General features: G+C 45.9%; 1 protein-coding gene across 2 annotated transcripts in view; it reads right to left on the bottom strand.

The window, feature by feature from the left end:
* Positions 1-20,033, bottom strand: part of LOC119437483 (nuclear factor NF-kappa-B p100 subunit-like) — a 155,315-nt gene that overhangs the window by 96,612 nt on the left and 38,670 nt on the right. For both annotated transcript variants that reach the window (XM_037704495.2, XM_037704496.2), the window contains exons 3-6: positions 14,919-15,052; positions 14,292-14,446; positions 11,387-11,478; positions 8,281-8,430 (exon numbers count right to left, since the gene is read on the bottom strand). In XM_037704495.2, coding sequence (XP_037560423.1) covers positions 8,281-8,430; positions 11,387-11,478; positions 14,292-14,446; positions 14,919-15,052 — 531 coding nt within the window. The remainder of the gene's footprint in view (positions 1-8,280; positions 8,431-11,386; positions 11,479-14,291; positions 14,447-14,918; positions 15,053-20,033) is intronic.

The following is a 20,033-nucleotide window of genomic DNA, read 5'->3' as shown; positions in this document are numbered from 1 at the left end:
CTGCTGAGTTGAGCGGAAATAGCAATATTTTGGCATTGATACGTCACTGGCATCGCCGCAGCATGGTGGTCAGCCATGTTGCCGACACATCCTGGAAACCGAAACTAGCGAAGCCCAGTTAATCCAGCCGCGACCACAGCGCAACCGCTGGGCAAGCGAACTCCGGCAAGACATGCGGGAGTGCATTCGGGTTGGCTCCGTGCGTCCAGCATTTATTCATTGACGTGTTAACTAGCGACACCGTCGCGGCGACTTAAGTTGTTTAAGCGGCGCCGACTACACCCTCAATGTCTCCGCCGACGAGGACAATGACTGCCTCGTCTAAAAAAAAAAAACCGTCATTTGGCCATGATAGCGCGGTCGACTCCTGCGCGGCGATCTTGTAGCGATGCAGTCCACTCGATTCTATATGCGGCCCTTATCCACCATTCTCTATCGGCTGATACCATATAACGCAGGTGGAGCGCCGCTATTATACCACTGCCGAAGCGCAAGGAGTGGCAGCGGAAAAGTCATCGCTACAAAATCGCAGTCCTGTTGCCAAAGGTTGAAGATTCGGTGCATGCATTAATTGTACTTTCGTCTCTTTGTGGCGACAGCATAACAATGATAGAGATACGGACTGACCAGATAGCAGGCAAGCGCACGTGCGCGCAGGACCGCGTTGACAAACTTTGGCTTTATTTTTGGACGATCCCTTCCCGGGATACTTTCACTTTCACGACATTTCGTGCGACTAGCACTGGATACATCGATGGATGATAGCGTTCCTGGGACACTACCAAGTATGCCGACGCTGATGCTAGTGACGCGAAATCCCGCGAAAGTGAACATATCCCCAAAAGTGGTCAACCGAGAATAAGGTATTTTTTATCCACTGGCAGAATAAATTCAGTTCTTTTCTGGCGAATATGGATATTTCCGACTCAAGCGGTCTCCATTGAGCCTGAATTATCGGTCGCCGACATTTAGATAACGTGAAGTTCGATTTATGAAGCTGCTTTAGTAATGCACGCTATGCACGTCTGCGGGCCACTGCGGCCACACACGTAAAGTGCAGTCGCTAATTTCGGCGCACTTCGGCGCAAAATCGTGCATTTTTATCAGGATGGCGGAAGAAATATTGTATGGCGCAATTTGGCGCAGGAGTGCGAGCACTGGGAAATCGAAAATGCAGGATTTGACATGGTATAGGTTATAGCGATGCAAATTTTTGTTTGCAAGTGCCTCAAGATGTATATTCTGGCAGCAAAAATTCCAAATACAATCACCAACTCATTTTTCAGATGTCCCATTTTTCAAACCTCCATGATTCCTGTGGCAGTGCCCCTTACTCCTAGTACCAATGTATACCATCAATAACCAAAATTTTGAGCCCCGCATGGTATTTGTGGGAATCTCGCCACGAATATGTTCTCACTCGTACGCTTTATCGGTGATCTAGCGTGAGATCAAATGCACGGGCTAAACTGATGGCCATAGTAGCACTGTACAGGCCAACGTGCAGTCTCCTCCATGTAAAAAAAGTCTGCAGGCAGCGTGTGCGTGTTTATGTTTGCATTCGTAGACCATATTGGCAATCGAGCATGAGATCAGACACATCGGCTAGACTGATGGCCGTAGCAGCAGGGATCCACATGTGGTACCCTCCGTGCCTGAAAAGTCTGCTGGTGGTGTGCTCATTTTGACGTTGGCACTCGTAGACCTTCTCGGCGATCGAATGTGAGATCAGATGCACAGGATATATACTGATGCCCATGGTAGTGAAGTACGGATGTACGTGTGGTCCTCTCCATGTACCAGGGGCGTAGCCAGAAATTTTTTTCGGGGGGGGTTCACCGGCCCGACCGGGAGGAGGGGGGGGGGGGGCAAGCTTTTGCTTTCCTCTAGGTCACGTGATCGATAATAAATATCGATAGTTTAAGCAGGCTCTATACATGTATATCAAAGACATAGGACCCCCTCGCATGTGCATGTGCTTGTGAAGAAATTAAGTAAAAAGTAAAGCAAGCTCAGTAAATACAGTAAGTACAACAGGCACAGTGGGCGTTTGGAGCAACAGTCTCTCATCGCGCCACTGAATGGACCAGTCTTCGAAAACGCATCATTGAGACGACCCGTGCGATCGGAGAAGACATCATTAATTGTTAATTTCCGTTAAGCGTAGATGGCGTCGTCCTCGTCGGGGCGAAGTGCGTTTCACAAGTCAAGGACGGCTATACGCGTGAAAATGCACGTGTGACCAGGCTATACCTACTCCCATAGCAATAGCTTGTTCGCTGCGTCTTTGCGCTAGAAAACCTAAATGCGCGCAAAAACGCGTAAGAATTTTTTTTTTTTCGAAGCTTTCGTCGCCCTGCTCCCTCATACGAGTGGGTTGCATTTCCTGCGGCAAGTGCATGGGCCGCTGTGTCTTCCGCTGTGTGCGAGCGTGCAGCCGTCATTTGCCTTTACGTCAACAGATTCAGAATTGTACAGAATATTTCACCGTACAGCATAGATATGGCATGAGTACGCATTTTAAGGGGGGACACGGGTTGTGGCGACCAAAAATCGCGAAAAAACTCGATTTTTTTTAATTGCATTGTTGGAATGTACAGCTATTATTGCACCTATATTGTTAATTTCATACCGATAATGTCAATATTTTAGCCGCAATGATGCCTTACACGACATGTACTAGCTGAATTTCAGGCTAAACTGACGCTGAAACGGCACATTTTCCGAAACGCGCGCCTGCTCTTCCACGTGTGCTAGCGCGGACATCTTGGTCTCATTTGAAAGAGCCGCTTTTTGCCTTCAAATTCCCGCCAGAACGGGCCCCATTCAGCTATTGGCCACTTTAAAACTGCGCGCCAAAAAAAGGTACTAAAACGCTCTCCTATTCGGCACTTGGCGCACGTGACTTGAGCTTGCCTCCCAATTGGCGGAACGGCATGGTCATCGTCTGCTGCGCGCTTGGAGACGCGCATTGAGACGCGCCATCTTGCCCCAGTGTCAGCGAGAAAGCGTGCCGCGTTGTCGAAAACGGTGCGCAAATTTCGCACGCGGCACAAGTTTGGTGCTAAAAAAGTGCGACGGACGCTCATCGAAAACTGCAAAGTGCGCTGCTCGACGCCGCAAAACGACCAGGACGCCACAACCTCAGCGTTTGATGCCCAAATCGTCGATGCAGCAAAGGTAGGCCTAACGGCCGCAGCGGCTGCTGCGATTCAGAGTCCGTCTGCCGCCAAGCCTTCGACCTTCACTCGCGGCAAGATACGATCTACCGGCAACCCTCCGAGCTGAAGGAGGAAGCGGCGAAAGCCAAAGCGAATCTATCGGCGTTATCTTCCGCTCCAGCGACGGAGAGGAAACGCGAGTTCGTGGGTGACAGTACCGACGATGCACTTCGCCCGGCTGATGGGACTACGTTTACGATTGTGGATTTGAGTGCAGTGAACACTTTATTAACGTTTGCGACGTGCAAAAACTGCAGTGGTGCTTTCGAAATCGTCCGAGACGAGCGGGAATACGAACTCGCTGTGAAGCTGCGTTTTATGTGAGCAAACTGTGGAGAGACTCGGTGTGGAGCTCGCCGCGCGTTGATAGTGCCGAGCGAATGAACCCCTTTGCTGTGAACGTTTTGGCTACGCGTGCCATGCAGGCAACGGGCAACCGACAGACCGCGTTCAATGACATTTTCTCGTTGATGGACATCAGCCGTCGGGCTCTTCACACGAAACCGTGGCAGAGCTACGTGAAGGCGAAGCTGACGCCCGCGGCCGATCGCGCGGCATGTAATCTGACGAGCGACTGCGCGCGGTCGATTCGCGAACTTTACGCCGAACTGAACGTGGGCAAAGCAACAGAAAACTTGCGCCAGTCCCCGAAAAAGCGGCACACAGGGGCTGGAAGTCAGCAGGACTACATGTCTGGTGCCTACTGAGCTGTTCCAGCTGTAAATTTGCAAATAAAAAGGTTTTGCATGTTTTCTCACTTTTCTCAAAACTTGTTTTTGGGTGACTTCACCAGATTGTCGGAGTGATATCTCATGATCTAGAACAGCTAGAGCAATAATTCTTTCCTTAGCAGAAAGCCTAATCTGCATATTACAAAGTGCTGAGCGCAGAATTTCAAATTTCTGCACATGTATATTTTTATTTTATTAATTTTCTTTTGTTGTGGTAGCCATAGGACAAGGAAATAAATTTGATCACCTGCAGAATGGCTAATTATTATTTAATTTGAAAACTTTTTTGCAGCATTGCATTTATTGCATATTATAGTATCTAGCTATGAAATAATATTCACGTTCTACTGAGCAGTTTTTTTTTTCATTGTCTCCGGAAACAATAGAGCGACAGATTTGTGTATCTTCTGAACAAATGGACCTACAAGAAAAATTATTGCATATTTGAAATCAGCACGAAAAACTAAGCAAGCCTGATTATTTTCATCAGAATTGGCCATAAGATGCAGGACATAATCTCCACAACCCATGTCCCCCCTTAAGTAGTGCGTGCAACTCATTTCTGCTTCACTTACGCCGGTGCAAACAGGAAGCGGCCTTGTACCTCACAGAATCTCGACTGATTGGTGTACTAGTGATGCAGGAATGAACTCCGGTATTGTTCAGTGCATAGTGCACATAATTAATTTCCCACGACGCGTGAACTTCGACGAGAACTGTCAGCGCCTGCAACAAGAGTTTACTTACGCTGTACTGCGCCCAGCAGTAATTCATGCTTGTCGGCTGTCTGTTTCGTGCATTCTATTGCGAGTCGGTGGAATTTCACTACTGTCATCAACCCCTTCGTGTGTACATTGCTGGTTTGGGATTCCACAACAAAACAGCAACTACCAGCCTTCCGTAATTGCTGGTTTGGGATTCAACAACACAAGAGTAATTACCAGCCTTCCGCAGGGGCGCAATCGCAAACAAGAGACGTTTCTCTCGCAGGCTAAGCCTACGTTCACACTTGGGAAGCGGCAAGCGGGCGGAAAGGCCAAAGCGGCCGGAAAGGCCAAAGCGGCCGGAAAGGCCAAAGCGGCCGGAAAATTTTTTCCGCGCCTGTCCAAATTGTTCACATTTGTTTTGCTACCGCCGCGGCCGCCGCTGCCCTTTTCGTCCAGATCCATCTAGTCTGCGTACGTTTGTCGGCGTGGTGGCGCTCATTATCGCATTATTTCGAGTGGTATGTTCATTGTTTCACCCACGTACTGTCATCAAAAGTGATCATTTTGCGCAACTTCGCGTGTCATCTGCGACCTTCGGTAAATTCCTCGTTGGCGTTCCGTAATTCTCCGCACACGGGCGCGGTAGCGCTGAGTCACAGGTTGGTGCCTAGGCGTGATAATATTTCTTTAATAGCTTTTATTTACAAGTTGTAATAACATTTCATCATTTCGTATTGTCGGCGCCTCCAGGACACCAAAGGGGCAACGGGAACACCACAGCTAAAACCCGGGCTGGCCCTTGTGTTGGGGCTCGCCAAAGCCTGCGCGTCCTACGTGAGACCTACGCTCCCAATCTATCGTCGCGACGAGAAAAGCACCCCGTGACTTCTGCAACATACCGTACACGTGCGAGGAGAATTATGGAGCGCCAACGAGGAATCTGCCTAACTATTGTCTGCCATGGAAGTGAAAGAAGAAATGGCTTTTATACTTCTACCTACTTGTTTTCTAGAAATGGACAATCAATAAATGGAAGACGCGGACACCTCGGAAACGGCGGTGGTGGGTTCGCCTGGCTTTGCAAAAGCGCGAGAAGTTGGGTCACGCCAAGGCTTCGTTGCCGCACCTTCGGTCGCGCGACGTTGAATACTATCGCGAGTATTGCTGACAGTACGTTTTAGTGCCACTCTTGTCGTAGAGGAAGGGCTGGTTCTTGATCGCGTCGATCAGCATTACAGCCTACACTTTTGGTGCCATGTTCAATTTTACGACCGGTTGTTTACATGCTAGTGTAGCTTCCAGTGAAGCAGAACGACTTTCCGCCGCGTGTCCGCTTCGCCATGGCGAAAAAATCGGCCCGAGACCGATTTGGCTCGCAGCCTGTTTTTCTGCCTGTTTTGCCGCCTAGGCGGGCGGAGTTTTGCAAGATTTTGCCTCTTCCTACAGCTTCGAGACCAAGTGTGAACGTAGCCTAAGATCCTGCGCGAGCGCGGCTAATCGGCACCTGAAGGGAAGCGGCGGAAATGTATACCGGAGATTTCGACCACCTGAGGTCTTTAACGTGCACCTAAATCAAGTAAACGGGCCTTGAGCGTTTTTGCCATCATCTACAATGCGGCTGCCGCATTTGTTGCTTCATTTGTTGCGCATTTGTTGCTTCAGAATGCGGCCGCCACATTCTCGCCCAAAACTTCACAGAGTGTCAAAGCCTTGACAAAAACCGTGACAGTTTTTTCCATATGCAGACATGATTCGCTGTAAATTACCAACCCAAACGGAAGCGCCCAGGAATGAAATTGTGATAGTAGCACCGGTTTCATGAATTATGTCAGCGCGAAGCGACGAAAACAAAGGGCGGGTAAGTGGGGTTGGGGGGGGGGGGGGGTTGCGGAAAAAATTTCGGGGGGGGGTTTGAACCCCCCCAACCCCCCCCTTGGCTACGCCCCTGCCATGTACGAAAATTCTGTCGGTGGCCGTGAACATTTTTCCCAGCAGCTTGGTTGGACCGTAGTCAGCACGCCAATGTGCTGATTCCGCATGAGAACACTGATCACACTATTGCGTATTCACGGTAGCACAGAGCGCGTGTATGTAATTTACTGTTGTTCCTGTGCCATATATCAGCATGGCAGGATGTCGACGGGTCATCAAAATCTGCAGAAGACCCTTTGTTGGCCCATCGGAGGTACCCCCCACTCACATTTCTTTTGCATAGACCTGATTGTGATTTTTTTTTTCAAACAATATCTGCGTGTATGTTTACAACGAATATTGGACATAATGAAGGTATTTTCGTGCCTCATGTGACTTTGTCACAAAAAGGTTTGACTGTAGTTAGATGGTTTATAACAAACTTCTGAATAACTAAGTAATTGCAATTCCTCTTAAAATCCTCTCAGAGAACCATGCACTTAAAATCTTGCTTTAACAAAGCAAACGCTTCGTATAAAGGGTAAACAAAGCCTTTTTCTTTCAGTACAAGGATTAACTGATCCTTTCAAACTGATTAAAGCGAAATATGGTATTACGATGGTGTCAGCAATTTAGCCAATGCACTCCAGTGAACTGTTGGCCAACTGGCAAGACACAACACTGGTGGTGCTGCCAGGTCAAAGGCCACTCCTGCACTTTTACGCTGTCTCCTCGGCGCCCCACACTGCCACCACAAGTGACTCCCCCGCACTCAGTGCAAGCGGCACGCTGCACCTTGGTTAAGTGTCATGTTGGGATCAAACATGAACACAGTGCATGGCTTGCATCATGTGCTGCGCCATTTAACCCCTAACCAAAGTTCACAATAAACTGCTGCACATGCAAAGTTAAGAGTTTTGCAGCTTCATGTTCTGCTCTTATGTTCTTCGAGATTGCTCAGTTTATCAGCAATTTGTGAACATGCTGGGGGCTGGCTACAAGCCTTCGATTTCATGTAATGCTCACTGCTAAATGCCGGTGTAATGAAACAGCTTTTTTGTTGCTGTTGAGTTGTGTCCATTCACGTCCAGTAATGACAAGTGTCTGCAAGATCAGAGTTGTGCAGCACTCCACTGGTACACTCATGAAATGCCGACAGACCGAGCTCTCACCAGGAACATGAGAGGAAAACGTGAAGCCGCGAATCTGTTAACTTGTTGACTGGACATAAGTAACAGTTCAGTGCAGCCATAATCAGACGGCATAACACGTACCACAAGCTGGAATAATAAATTATAAATTGAAACGTGCACTTTTTTTATATTCTTTCATGGTCCTTCAATAGGCAGGCAGGCAATGTTGGTTGTGAGGGCAGATAATTGTTATAACAAAGTAATGGTTATAACGAAGTAATTTCAACCTTCTTTGAGCTCCATTACAGCGAGGTGTTACAGTAAATAAATACATAAAAACACACATGGACATACATGAACACGTAAAACCAGATAAAAGGTTTGTCTTCTGTCAAGGTAGCACACATCCTATAGAATGGGATTAACTGTGGCCCTCTTAAATTGTGTACCATGATGGCTAATTTTGCAAAGCTGGCTAAAAGGTAGCATGCAGTGTTACATTCCTGTGTTGCAAGTACCCCAAAAAATAATAAGATTAGCAGGCCATAAGCGCACAAGTGGCAGACAGGTGACTTACTTGAGTTTGCGACTGGATTGGAGTAGGCAACACACAGTGGTTTCCAGACACCCTCCTCACAGCACTCGGCTGTGAAGCAGATGCGAACCAGGTTCAAATTAAGCTCGGCTGCTTCTCTCTTGGCTTCGGTTTGAAGCTGCCGCTGTTCCTCTGCAATAGTATGGATGGCACTCGATCACCAGACAGACACAGGTGCATGGAGGAAGGAAAAACACCAGGAGGGAGCGTCATGTCACAACCTTGAAGCTTAGTCATACAAAATACAAATTATGGGCTCATGGAAAATAGGCCGTATTTTCAGCCACTGAGCACGTGAAGAGTACAGGAGAGAGTAGAGCAGAGAACGGGTGGTGAGAGTCGATCGTGACGAGGGCGTCACTAAGAGCTACCGCAAAACAATGTCTTCGAAAGTCCAGCAACCACGAAGGGCCTACTTCCAAGAAGTCAATGCCCCAGAGAAAAAGAGTGTCAGCATCAGAGAAGGCTGGCTTGCCAAGGCTAGCTGTTTGATGTCAAGCTCCCTCCTAGTTTTGCGGTGAAGCAGTTAAGGAGAGTTACACAGCTGTTTTCATTCAGCGGTGAATGCTGGCATGTGGCGGCATGCTTGGAATTAAATATCAATCAAAGAACAACCAGAGTCCAGAAATTTTGCTTTGAAACATAATCATCTATGATTAGAAAGTAAAAGTTGCCTTGCACATATACCTCATTCCAATAGACAACAACTTATTTGCGCAGGTTTTTTAGCATGTCATCCACAATCTGTGTATCTCACATTGTACTTTATCGGCTCCAAGTTGGAGGTGAGAAAAGAGTTCGTATGGCTGCAGAGTTGAAAGCTGCAACACGACCTAGGTGGGAGCCGTTACTAAGAACAGCCAGCAAACATACCCCCTAGTACTTCCGAAGGTTTTGAGAACTCGCTTATCTGGCTTCACTGTCTATCAGTTGCTTAGATTGGCATACATCTGCGAAGGATTTTTCTCCTTCCTCCGTGCACAGAAGGCTTTTGTGACTAGTCAAGCTTGTGTTGTTCTATTCTTGTAGAGCCCACGTGGTGACACAAAGTGAGTCTAAACATATCGTTTGTGCAGAAATCTAGTTCACCTGTGTAGCAGGCAACCCGAGATTGCCTCTAGATGGCTCTGAGCCATACCTCCGCTCTTTGTTCAAATGATTCAGTAACACATGCACTGTTCTTGTTTTAATTTCGTGTAGCCGTTAGATTGATACAATGTGACATTCAGTGAAAGGCCATGCATAAACATGGTGGAGGGTGGGGGTTTGTCTGAACATTGTAAAGGCTGGTAGGGTTTGTTGAGGCCGTAAAGTCTGGGAACTCCTGGGCTAGAAGAGGAAGTTGTTAGAAAAAGATCTTTCTGCAAGTTTCAAATCCACGGCATCAGCAACAAGAGCTTTTGCTGGGCGGTGTCAAGGTTCAACGGAGTAAGAAAACCTAACACAGCAGTTAAGCCAGAAAGCTTGAATAGTTGGCTGCTTTAATTACAGTGTTAAAGACGCAACACAACATGAAATAGACAGCACGGTAGCCGTTCAGAGAGCTGTATCCCCCAGCGGATCCCTGGGGACCTAGAAGTTTCTCAGAAGTCCCAGGACAACTTGACACATAGCTTGGCAGGATGAATGGATGAATTACACAGCTTTGCACTTATATGTTCGCTTTTTTTTTATATGAACAATCATCAAAGACCATTTGCACCGTTTAATATGACACAACATTTATGGAGTACTTCATTTATATATATATTTGAGAGCTTTGCAAATTCACTGCATAAACCTACCAAAGTAATACTTTCTATGCCAATGACAATTTCTTAACACCTATTTTGAAGGTCCGCAATTCAAGCTTCAAACTTGTGCTGTGTTCAGAAGGTGCTCCCAATTACAACCTGTGAAGCCATTTATCGGCAGTTTTCGTTACAACCTTCACATTCTCCTCTCTCTTTCATTAGACCTCATGCATTGGCATGCAAAGGACCAGCAATGGCAAGCAAGTGAGATTTCAGTTTGGCATGATGATATTGCATTGGCAAAGAACTTTAAACTAGCCTGACTTGTGAATACACCTGGCAACACTGATATGCCACTGGCACAGATATATAACACGCTAAAACTTGGGCCACCAATGCTGGTGGCTATTTCTGCCAAAATGGAGTATACCAAATTTACTTGACGGAAACATGCACTTTTTTTCTGGAAAAATACAAGTATGAAACCAGGGTTGCACTAGCCCCTCCGAATTGTGGGTGAATTCTGATGTTAAGGTATTGCACTACTTTTTTTTTTGACTCGGCTAGAAAAACAGCATTCACAAGTAAATTGGGTCATCCCGCACGAAGAACTCTCAGTTGATGCCAACACAAACAATATGGGTGCGAAAACATGCACACATTTGTGCAGACACATGTGAGCATGACATGAAATGGATTTCCAGAGAAGTCAAGAGTTTAAGAGTTGCGAGAGTTGCATTTATGTTTTTTTCTGACCGTGAAAATCACACGCATGTCGCATCGAGGGTGTGCCAGAAATGAGCAAACGTGGCATGCGCCCACTTGAGCAACAAACAGTGTGGCTCTCCAAATTGTCCCAATCGCAAGGCACTGACATTTTCTAATGGTGTGACTGGCACATTGAAAACATTGCATAATAATACTTTAACAATAGCAGACGGTTCTTTCCCAACCTATACTAAGTGACAACCTAAGAGTACAGTATAAACTGCAACCACAAAGCAGCACTGCACCTGTGTTCTGTGCCTCCATGTGCCAGAAAGTTCCCCAGGAACACCGATATTAAAAGAAGTTCACCTCCATCATGATGCCATGGAAATGAGCTCATGTAATTGGCTGGCACATCTACACAAATTCTTCTTGAGTTGGACAGCTGCGCTGGACAGCTGTGTAGTGATTAGCCAGATGTGCTTAAATGCATGAATCAAGAGTCGTATTCTGGCATATTTTGTTGTTCTAGGCACTAGTTGGTGCTGTTGCTATGGCAATATCAGATCAAAAGATGACTCCAAACATTCAACTTTTTCTTCATGACCTACAACACCCCGAAGCAATGGTCAAATGCAATTCCGCACCTTGAGAGGGCTGCAAGCTCTCAATCTTTCTTCTGTACAGGATATCAGCAACTGTCTTTTTCTGTTGAAACACGATTGACATGGTTGTGAACCTGCATTATCAAAAAGGCATAGCAGCAGTTTTAGCCACTGGTTTGCTAGAGACAAAAGACAAAGAGATGATTGGCAAAGTTCATCAAAATTGTCTGCCCATATAAAAACACAGCTTGAGCCAAACACAGTTAAAGACATGGTGGCGAACCTGCATTATCAAAAAGGCATTGCAGCAGTTTTAGCCACTGGTTTGCTATAGACAAAAAACAAAAAGATGATTGGCAAAGTTTGTCAAAAATAGCTGTCCCCGTTAAAACACAGCTTGAGCAAAACAAAGTTAAAGGGGCCCTGAACCACATTTCTTTGAAGCCTCAAAAATGCGTTTGAATGAGTATGCTGCCTTCCAAGAATATATTACCAAAAATGTTTTTCAAAAAGACCTAGTAAGCGTAGATACTACTTCAGTGTGGTATTTACCTTTCACATTTTTGCCCTTAATGTCCTTCATTCTAAAAGAGCGTTGGTGGTGATACCTAACCTACAGCATTACAGTGAGCAGGCTCATCGCGGGCAGCCGTGGTATTTACACTAAGCAGCAGACGCAGCTATGTGTGGCTACGCGCAACTGGGAGTGCGTGCTCAGATTCTCCAGCCTGGTCGTGCTCTGTGGTGCTGGCCAGCTTTGTCCTGCACGTACAGTAGGTAAATCCAGATTGCGCACTTTGTAGCGCTCAATATGAAGCGCAATATGAAGTATGTCTGCTAGCCTCTATTCATCATGAGGTGCGGCAGGCATAGCGTACGTGTGATCTGGGAAGTTTCGCGTAGTTCGAGGCTAGTTGAGTGTTCCAGACTGATCAAAATTAGCAAAATCCGACAGCTACGACACCCCGATAACCACTGTGGGCAAAGTTTCATTCCTATGTGCACGGGTGCGGCCGAGTGTGATCAGACGATAGTCAGCTCATGCTTCTTGATTGATGTCAGCTATTGGCCAACAGTAGCCATGTATGGGAATCTGTTATATGACGAAATATGGGAGCCCCAAAAAGGGTGAGGAGAAGGCTGCTGTTGAAAGAGAGTGTGTGAAAAAAGGGAACTTCGCACTACACTTGTGAGCCCCACGGGATGCACACGAGTGCAAAATTTGGCTGAGATGTTCACAGCAGCGTATGCTATCTGCGGAATGTGTTTTTTTCACCTAGCTCGTGGGCTGGTCCAGGACCCCTTTTCATGCAGTAACAATGGTTTTTATGCTGTAACAGCTGTCCCACTTAGAAGAAGTTGAAGCTACATACAAGTGCTTTTCACCAGTACAAATCTTTTTACCAATTAGTGTTTACTAAAATGATAACACCATTGACTCTCCTATTTACTTAGTATTTTGCCGTGATGCATGAATAACATTACTTGACATCTACTGACAATGTCTGCAGAGAATTTGCCACAGTACAACTTTGAAGTTAAATTTAAACGATATACAGAAATATTTTCTAGAACAAGCAGTGCTAACAACGCAGTAATAATTATTGATATGAACACACGCACTCAAGAAAGTTTCCAGTGTTTCCTAATGTAGGACACTAGTGTCCTAGTGTTCTACTGCTTTCCCAGATTAGAGAAGTGTCCTAGTGTTTTGATAACTTGACGTCATGCGGTGAACTGCGTGTTGTCATGGAACTTATTTATTGCGTGAAACAAAAGCAGAGAAAGTTGTTTGCCAGCGCTTGTGTTGGGTCTTCATCCTCATGTCTTGCGCTGTTCTCCCGCTTTCCAACATGAACTAGCACAACATTGCAAACTTTTACAATATACCTGAACATACAATGGAATCTGTGACGTTGCAGTCATGCCACGGGCCATGGCTATTGTCGTGCGAAATTCTATATGCGAAGTTCGGACTCCCATCTTACCAGGCCATAATCAACATTTTTCACACCAATGGCATGTAAATATAGCTTGGAGAGAATACATGCAACTGATTTGACGCTTCTCTTTCCTGGTCATTTAAGCAGGGAATTCTGATATTTACTAGAAGGATGTCACTATTTTACATGCGCACTTATTAAAACCCGTTTGCCCATGGAGAAACCAACTCAAGAGGAATTTTAACAAGTTCACTGCTTCCCCATCAATTGGCTAGGAACAAAAATTGTACAGCAGCGCAAACCAGTTTCTTCTTCACAAACAGCATTTAAAGATTACCGGATCTAAAATTTTGGGTTCCATAATCTAGCTGGGCACATCTGAAAATGAGTGCTCAATGTTTGTCACTACGCGCGCATCCACATCAATGAGCTTGCACCTGTAAATACCTCATGGAAGTGACAGGCCCGAGCTCTTGCGGTGACAATGTTACAATTTGCAAATGCATCACTGTCATTTCTGGTGCACATGGCTCTCGTGACACTGCTATTTACTTCCGCTGGATACAAAACTGCTTTCTCTCCAATGAGCATTTCATGTGGCTATTAAGCATAGACTATCAACTCGTGTTCACCTCAGCCCACCTTGGCATAAACATCTGTTGGGCTGAAACACAAAATAGACCACCAAACTGTAGTCCATGTTGCCAGCCATAAGTGACACACCTTATCAATGGCTCCCTTATGGAGCACTGCTCCTTTCACAACAACCAACAATAATCTGTCTCTGTCTCTTATTTTACGGGGCAGCAGGTACAAGTCCTGCACATTTACACTTTTGTTGCCATTACAGAAAAATGTCCCAGTGCCTACGTCTGCCTGTTCCCAGGCTGTAATTGAGTTTTGCTATTTTGCACGTCCAGAGCCTGAAATGCCGTTTTCAAAAGTGCCTAAACATGAACCCTCTAGTGACAAAGCCACCAACGTGACACAAGGAATGCACTCACATGGCTGTGCCATTTTCACGGACAGTGACATAGCAGCAGTCCTCATCGTCGCGCCCTCGCATGGTGATACGATGCACGTGTGCCCGGGATGTGTCCTCGGCAGTGACCAGACTTGCCTTGATGCGATGGGGTAACTGCGCGTCGTAGTTTTCCAGCTGAAAATGAAGGCAACACGTGACAGTAAAGCAAATGGCAAAGCATGACACTACAGCATTGTCTGTGCATTCCGTGCTTCCTTTCTGGTTTTCTATAAATAGGCTATAGCTCTAAAGCATGCAAGCTCTCTGAAAGGTTTTCTTGCCCAAATACACGAAAAAGCGGTGACATTTGCAAAGTACTAATAGTGACTTCGATTTGTGCAAGTTTGGGCATCAAATAAAGAAACGAGAACTCGACCTTGATTGGACTCCATTTCTGCCAACAAGATGCAAAGATAGGTTTTGAAGAACACTACCAGCCTTGAACTGATTTTGATTAAACTGATTTCAGCATCCGTCTAAAAAGCCACTAAAGAAGTGCGCGGTCAGGGTTCAGGTCCTTCATGAAGTGACCGCACAGAAGCGAGGGAGCAACTGCTGACGCTCACTCCCGCAACTCAACCTGCAGCACGCATGCTTGCAGCCTCACCTTGACGGTGGGAAAGGTCTTTCGCTGCTGAGTGCTTGACTCCCCGATGAGGGGCCCATGGGAGCCACTTTCACTCTTGTAGCGATAGCGTGTCTCCTTCATGGGCTGCTCCAGGATCACTAGCCGGGCACCGCCTGCACTCAGTCAGAAAAGCACACAATTAAACAAGCAAGCGCTGCACGGCATGCGGAATCTGTAAGCAGTCTATGACAGCACAGATTTGTGCCAGTTGGTGTACAGACAACCATGGCAAATAGCGAAGACGACTGGGTGAGACAGACAAAAGAGTAAAAGCACCTGCTATGGTGCTGCTATGATGGCTCACCAGCTATGCCGTTCCACTGCTCGGCACCATGTTTACACGCCCCTTCAGTAACTTACATTTTTAATATTTTTTTTTCCTTAGGTACTGAAGTATGCATCTGCTGCTAGTAGAATCTATTTATACTTCACCTGTACCCTTTACTTGCAATGCAGTCAGACCTCATAATAATGAACTAATGAATATAACAAAGTAATCATAATTTAATAATTCATTATGGGGTTATACGGGCCAAAACCACAATATAATGAAGCACACCATAACGGGGGACTCCAGTTTAAGTTTGAGCACCTTGAGTAACCCTTTAAAGGGCAACTCCGGCGATTTTTTGACCATGTCGAGCTAATAAAATATTTAGGTTCCCGAGACCCTCCTGTGACGCACCTGATAGGAGAATTGTTCCGCAAATTCGAAAATAATTTTAAATAAGCAAAAAAGCGCAAAAACGAAGCCGAAACCTGAGCAAGCAGCCGAGCGAACCTCTGCGTGTGACGTCACGAATGTATCCCAGGCGTGGAAGGCGCGCAATGCATGCCGGTCTCGCCCGCGGGGTGAACGAAACCGGCGAAGAGCAGACGCTCAGCTTATTCGTGACCGCGCCAGGACCTTCGGGGACCTTCGGGTGACATTGCATGTAAGCTGCACCACCTATTCGGATCTGTCAAACAGTGACAGTTATGATTCAGAAGAATTCAACAGCCACGAATCGTCGTCCTCCACCACTAGAGCCAGCACCCATGCGCAACATATCGCGCTGCGACATGAAGACCAAGGGTAGCCCTAACCACTGATATACGTGCTGCTCGCTATTTTAGGTGTTTTACCCCTCTCAGGGAACCGCTTCGCATGCTCACTGTAAGATGTGGAGCACGACTTTCCGCATTTGTATCCCACAAGAACGCCGCTGAGTCCAAAGCACCGACCGGTGCATTTGTTTACATCGGCAGGTGCAGCGACCACTCGTACGTCGTTTGCTTGAGATAGCCGCTCATCGGTGACATCAATTAATGTCAGAACATATCAAAACACGTCGATTTTGTGCATGTAAGCACCGTTACATCACTCTGGGTCGCGCTGATACGTGCGACCACGCACCTTCGGAAACAGCGAGCGGGAGACCGTAGTAGGGAAGCGTTGTGCAGCCTGCTTATCATTCTTCGTATTCTCTTCATGCACACAATTAGTGTTCCGTAAAGTAGACATAGATTGGGACATTGCGCGTATGATCGTTCATTTAGAGAATGTATAGTTTTCTCGCGGAAACGCCGATGTCATGAAGTATGACATCGTTGGCAGCTGAACGAGACGGTTGTTTACGCATGCTGTATCGAAGGGGCCTCCGCTTGCTGCCTACGAGGCAAACAGTGCACCTCGTAAGCTAAATAATGAGTCAGCATAACAAGGGGTAATAATACACCCATGGATATGTGTGGGAAGCGCAATTGGATTAATAATACCCATGGATTTAGGGAGGCGCCGGCGAGTGCGACTGGCCGCATTCGAGAACGGCAACGTATACGGATGTTGATTGCGCGTCGTGTTGTCGCTTTTAGCTTTTTGCGTGTGCACTGTACGAAATGAGGAATGGTTTATTTCAAATCCGTATGGTCAAAACTGAACTACAGAAGCAGCTTTCCTCATCCTAATAGCTTAATTAGCTTCATATCAGTGGGTCTGGTCCGCCAGCAGCAGACGCACGAACTTGGCCACTGTGATAGGCTTAACCTCGGCTCAACGCGATCGGCATCGGCTCAAACTGTGTTTGCGGATGGCGAGGGCTGAAGTTCGTGCAGCCAACAACGCAACACCGCTTGCCACCCCGCATCACTTGCCCGTCCAAAGGGAATGCAACTTCTCGGGACAGCAACATCTCACGCCAAGCGCTCGCTCACGATCGTCGACTCCTGCACGCTCTCGTCGCTGTCGTCTGCATGATCCCGGCATGCTCTGCGTGGACCATTCCTGACGTCATACACAATGTGGCCTATAACTGAGGAGGGGGTAAGGTAGGGTGCTGGAGGCAATAAATTAAATTCATTTGTAAAAAATCTGTGCAACTCTCAAGCCTGCTTTTTTTAGGACATGACGGAGGTATTCAGAGGAACAGACCCAGCGAATTTCATCGACATCCGTTGACTTTGAAAAATCGCCGGAGTTGCCCTTTAACTACCAATCCCGAGCAGAGCTGTACTTGTCATGGGAGGTTGGACCAATATAGCCAATGACGAGTCACGCTCGTTCAGCCCGAAGTTGTGCTGCTCCCAACGCCAAAGACGATTACAGTCGATAATTGGCTTACAGCTCAATTTTCAACATTAAGGGCTCTAGAAGTCTGCAAGAACATGTAATCAAGTATTGAGGATCAAATAATATGTTTTCAGAATCAGACTGACATAGAAACATTCATGCCTGCATAAAAAAAATTGGGAAATTTGGTATGTTTTTGGTATGTCTTTCCTAAATTATTTTGGGGGTTAAAAGGGCTAATGTGCACTTAAACCTAAGTCTCCATTAAAATGTGGCCACCACTGCCGTCTCTTTATCAAGCAGGCTGACAGAACTGCTTGACAGACCTGCTATAGCATGTTTCACCATTCTGCCTGATAGCTTGTGCTTCTATAATTTCATGCACGTTCTTATCTCTGTGTCACGAAAGAACAATCTTTTTGATGAAGCAAAAATTTCCTTAAATGAATATGACAAACTTTTTTTTATTTCAGAATAAAAACTTACTGATTATTTTGTGCCCATTTGGCTGTGCCTTACCATTTGTGCTGCCAAGTAGGCGTCTAAGCTGGCATTCATGCACGCACTCTACCGCTGCCGCCTCGTACCGCACTTTACCAGTGCCCGTCAACTTCCACACTCATCTGTAACACAGCATGCTGTGTTGGTCAAAGGTGGTGTAGCACTATTTTACGCCGAAATGAAACACAAACAGCGGAGCCTGAGGTGTGCCCTGTGGAAGAAGGACGTCTTGGTACCTGTTGCACCACAACTGCAGCCGTGGCTGCTGTATGTGAGCTGCAAAGGGGCTTACTGCATGCAGCCATCTCGCTAATGAAGACGCCGCTGAAAGTGCTTTGCGGTCCTTCGGCAGTGCACAGCAGGTTTTTGCATCGGCTTTTGCATCGGCTTACGCAGCAGTTAGTTACTCGGTTACTAACAGTACCTCCCCACCTTTTCCTAATGGCCAATATCGGCCTTCAGGGCAAACAATCGTTTTAATGAAGTAATGAATATAACGAAGTAAGTGCATCTTCCATTTTGGCTTCGTTATAATGAGGTTTTACTGAATATACTTATGCTGCTTGATGAATATGACATAAGCATGTCCAGAGTACAAGCCTAGTGAGAAAAGTTTACATGGTGCCATGCAGACGTTGTGGGTTCAGCTCCCAACGGCGGCAAAGTTGTCATTCACACTTTCACTTCCTTTTTTTTAAAAAAATAAATGTGATGTTTATCGCAACAAATTAACCCTAATCTATATTTATTTAGTTATACAGTTTACAAAAACCGGTTAAATTTCTGAAAGCAGAAAGTTGGGCCAGTTGGAAATTACATGCATGTTTGAGACATTTCCAGTGCTTAGGAAAAAAGAAGAAAACACCTTAGAGGAAGACAGAAAGATGACTGGACAGGAAGGACATTGTTCTGTCACCTTTTTGTTTTCTTCTAAGGTGTTTCCCACCGACACACACATGCAAGTAACGTCTCAATTAACCAATTTGTTTCTCTTGTACTTCCTTCAGTTGCATTATAAGGTGGCTTATTACTCTTGTCCAAAATATGCCATAATACGAAATGCACAATAACTGGTGTTTTCACAGTGCCATCTACATATGTGAAAAACTCTTGAGCAGATAATTCCGAGTTTCAAAAAACAGTTGAGCAAAATATCAGGCTTCGCAAATTATATTCCCTGGCCTTGCAGCACAGATAAAGTGCAACTAATTCAGAGCAGCTGATTGGAACTGGTTGAACCACATGGTGATAATTTGCCTTGCATGCAAAAAAAGGCAATGCTGCAAATCGATGCAGAAGTGCAGAATCACACATTACATGTACACATGCATGTATGAGCAAATGCGATTCATTCTCAAATGAAGAGTTGTTCTTTCTGTGAAGAATCAACCTTGCTGCTTAAATTCTTATTCTGTTTCTGGACATAAAGCGCGGTTAAAAAAGAGGAAGTCATTTATGTAAAAAATTTTGATGCGTAGGTGATTCGCAAAAATTTTACAGTGGTTGATTTAACATTTTTTTCATCTGACAGGGTTTAAAGTGCTGAAAAGAACTCACTCTTTAGTATGAAAGAAAAAGGACAGGTCACTAAATATAAAAGAAGTCAAACATCAGGCAATTTAACCTACAGTGGTTGTATGACAAGCACTTCCTGCCACACAAGCATGGAGACATTGTCATGGCACAGAAACGCTGTCAAGCCCCAAACTATCAGAAATAGCTGCTCACAGCATTGTATGACAGTGCCAACAGTCTAACTAGCTGTTAAGACTAGTTCTCGCCAGCTGAAATCAAGCTTGTTCTAGGCAATGTCATGCGAGAATATGTGAGCACTGGCACCTAAGGAGATGTGCAAGCTGCAGACCAATGAGTAGTGCACAAATTTCATCCATGCCACACCATACTTAAAGCTTATGGACAACAACTGTGGTGCTGAAGAGGTTTGGCAGCTGCAACTTAACAATGCTAAAAAGCAAAACAGTAGTCGTAAGACAGTTTTCTACAAATGCAGATAATGCCAATCAGGCTTTGCAGATTGCATTAGC

The sequence above is a fragment of the Dermacentor silvarum genome, chromosome 1, assembly GCF_013339745.2.
Source record: "Dermacentor silvarum isolate Dsil-2018 chromosome 1, BIME_Dsil_1.4, whole genome shotgun sequence".
In the NCBI taxonomy this organism is placed as follows: domain Eukaryota; kingdom Metazoa; phylum Arthropoda; class Arachnida; order Ixodida; family Ixodidae; genus Dermacentor; species Dermacentor silvarum.
Note: the sequence above shows the minus strand (reverse complement) of the source record. Positions and strands in the feature narration are given on the sequence as shown.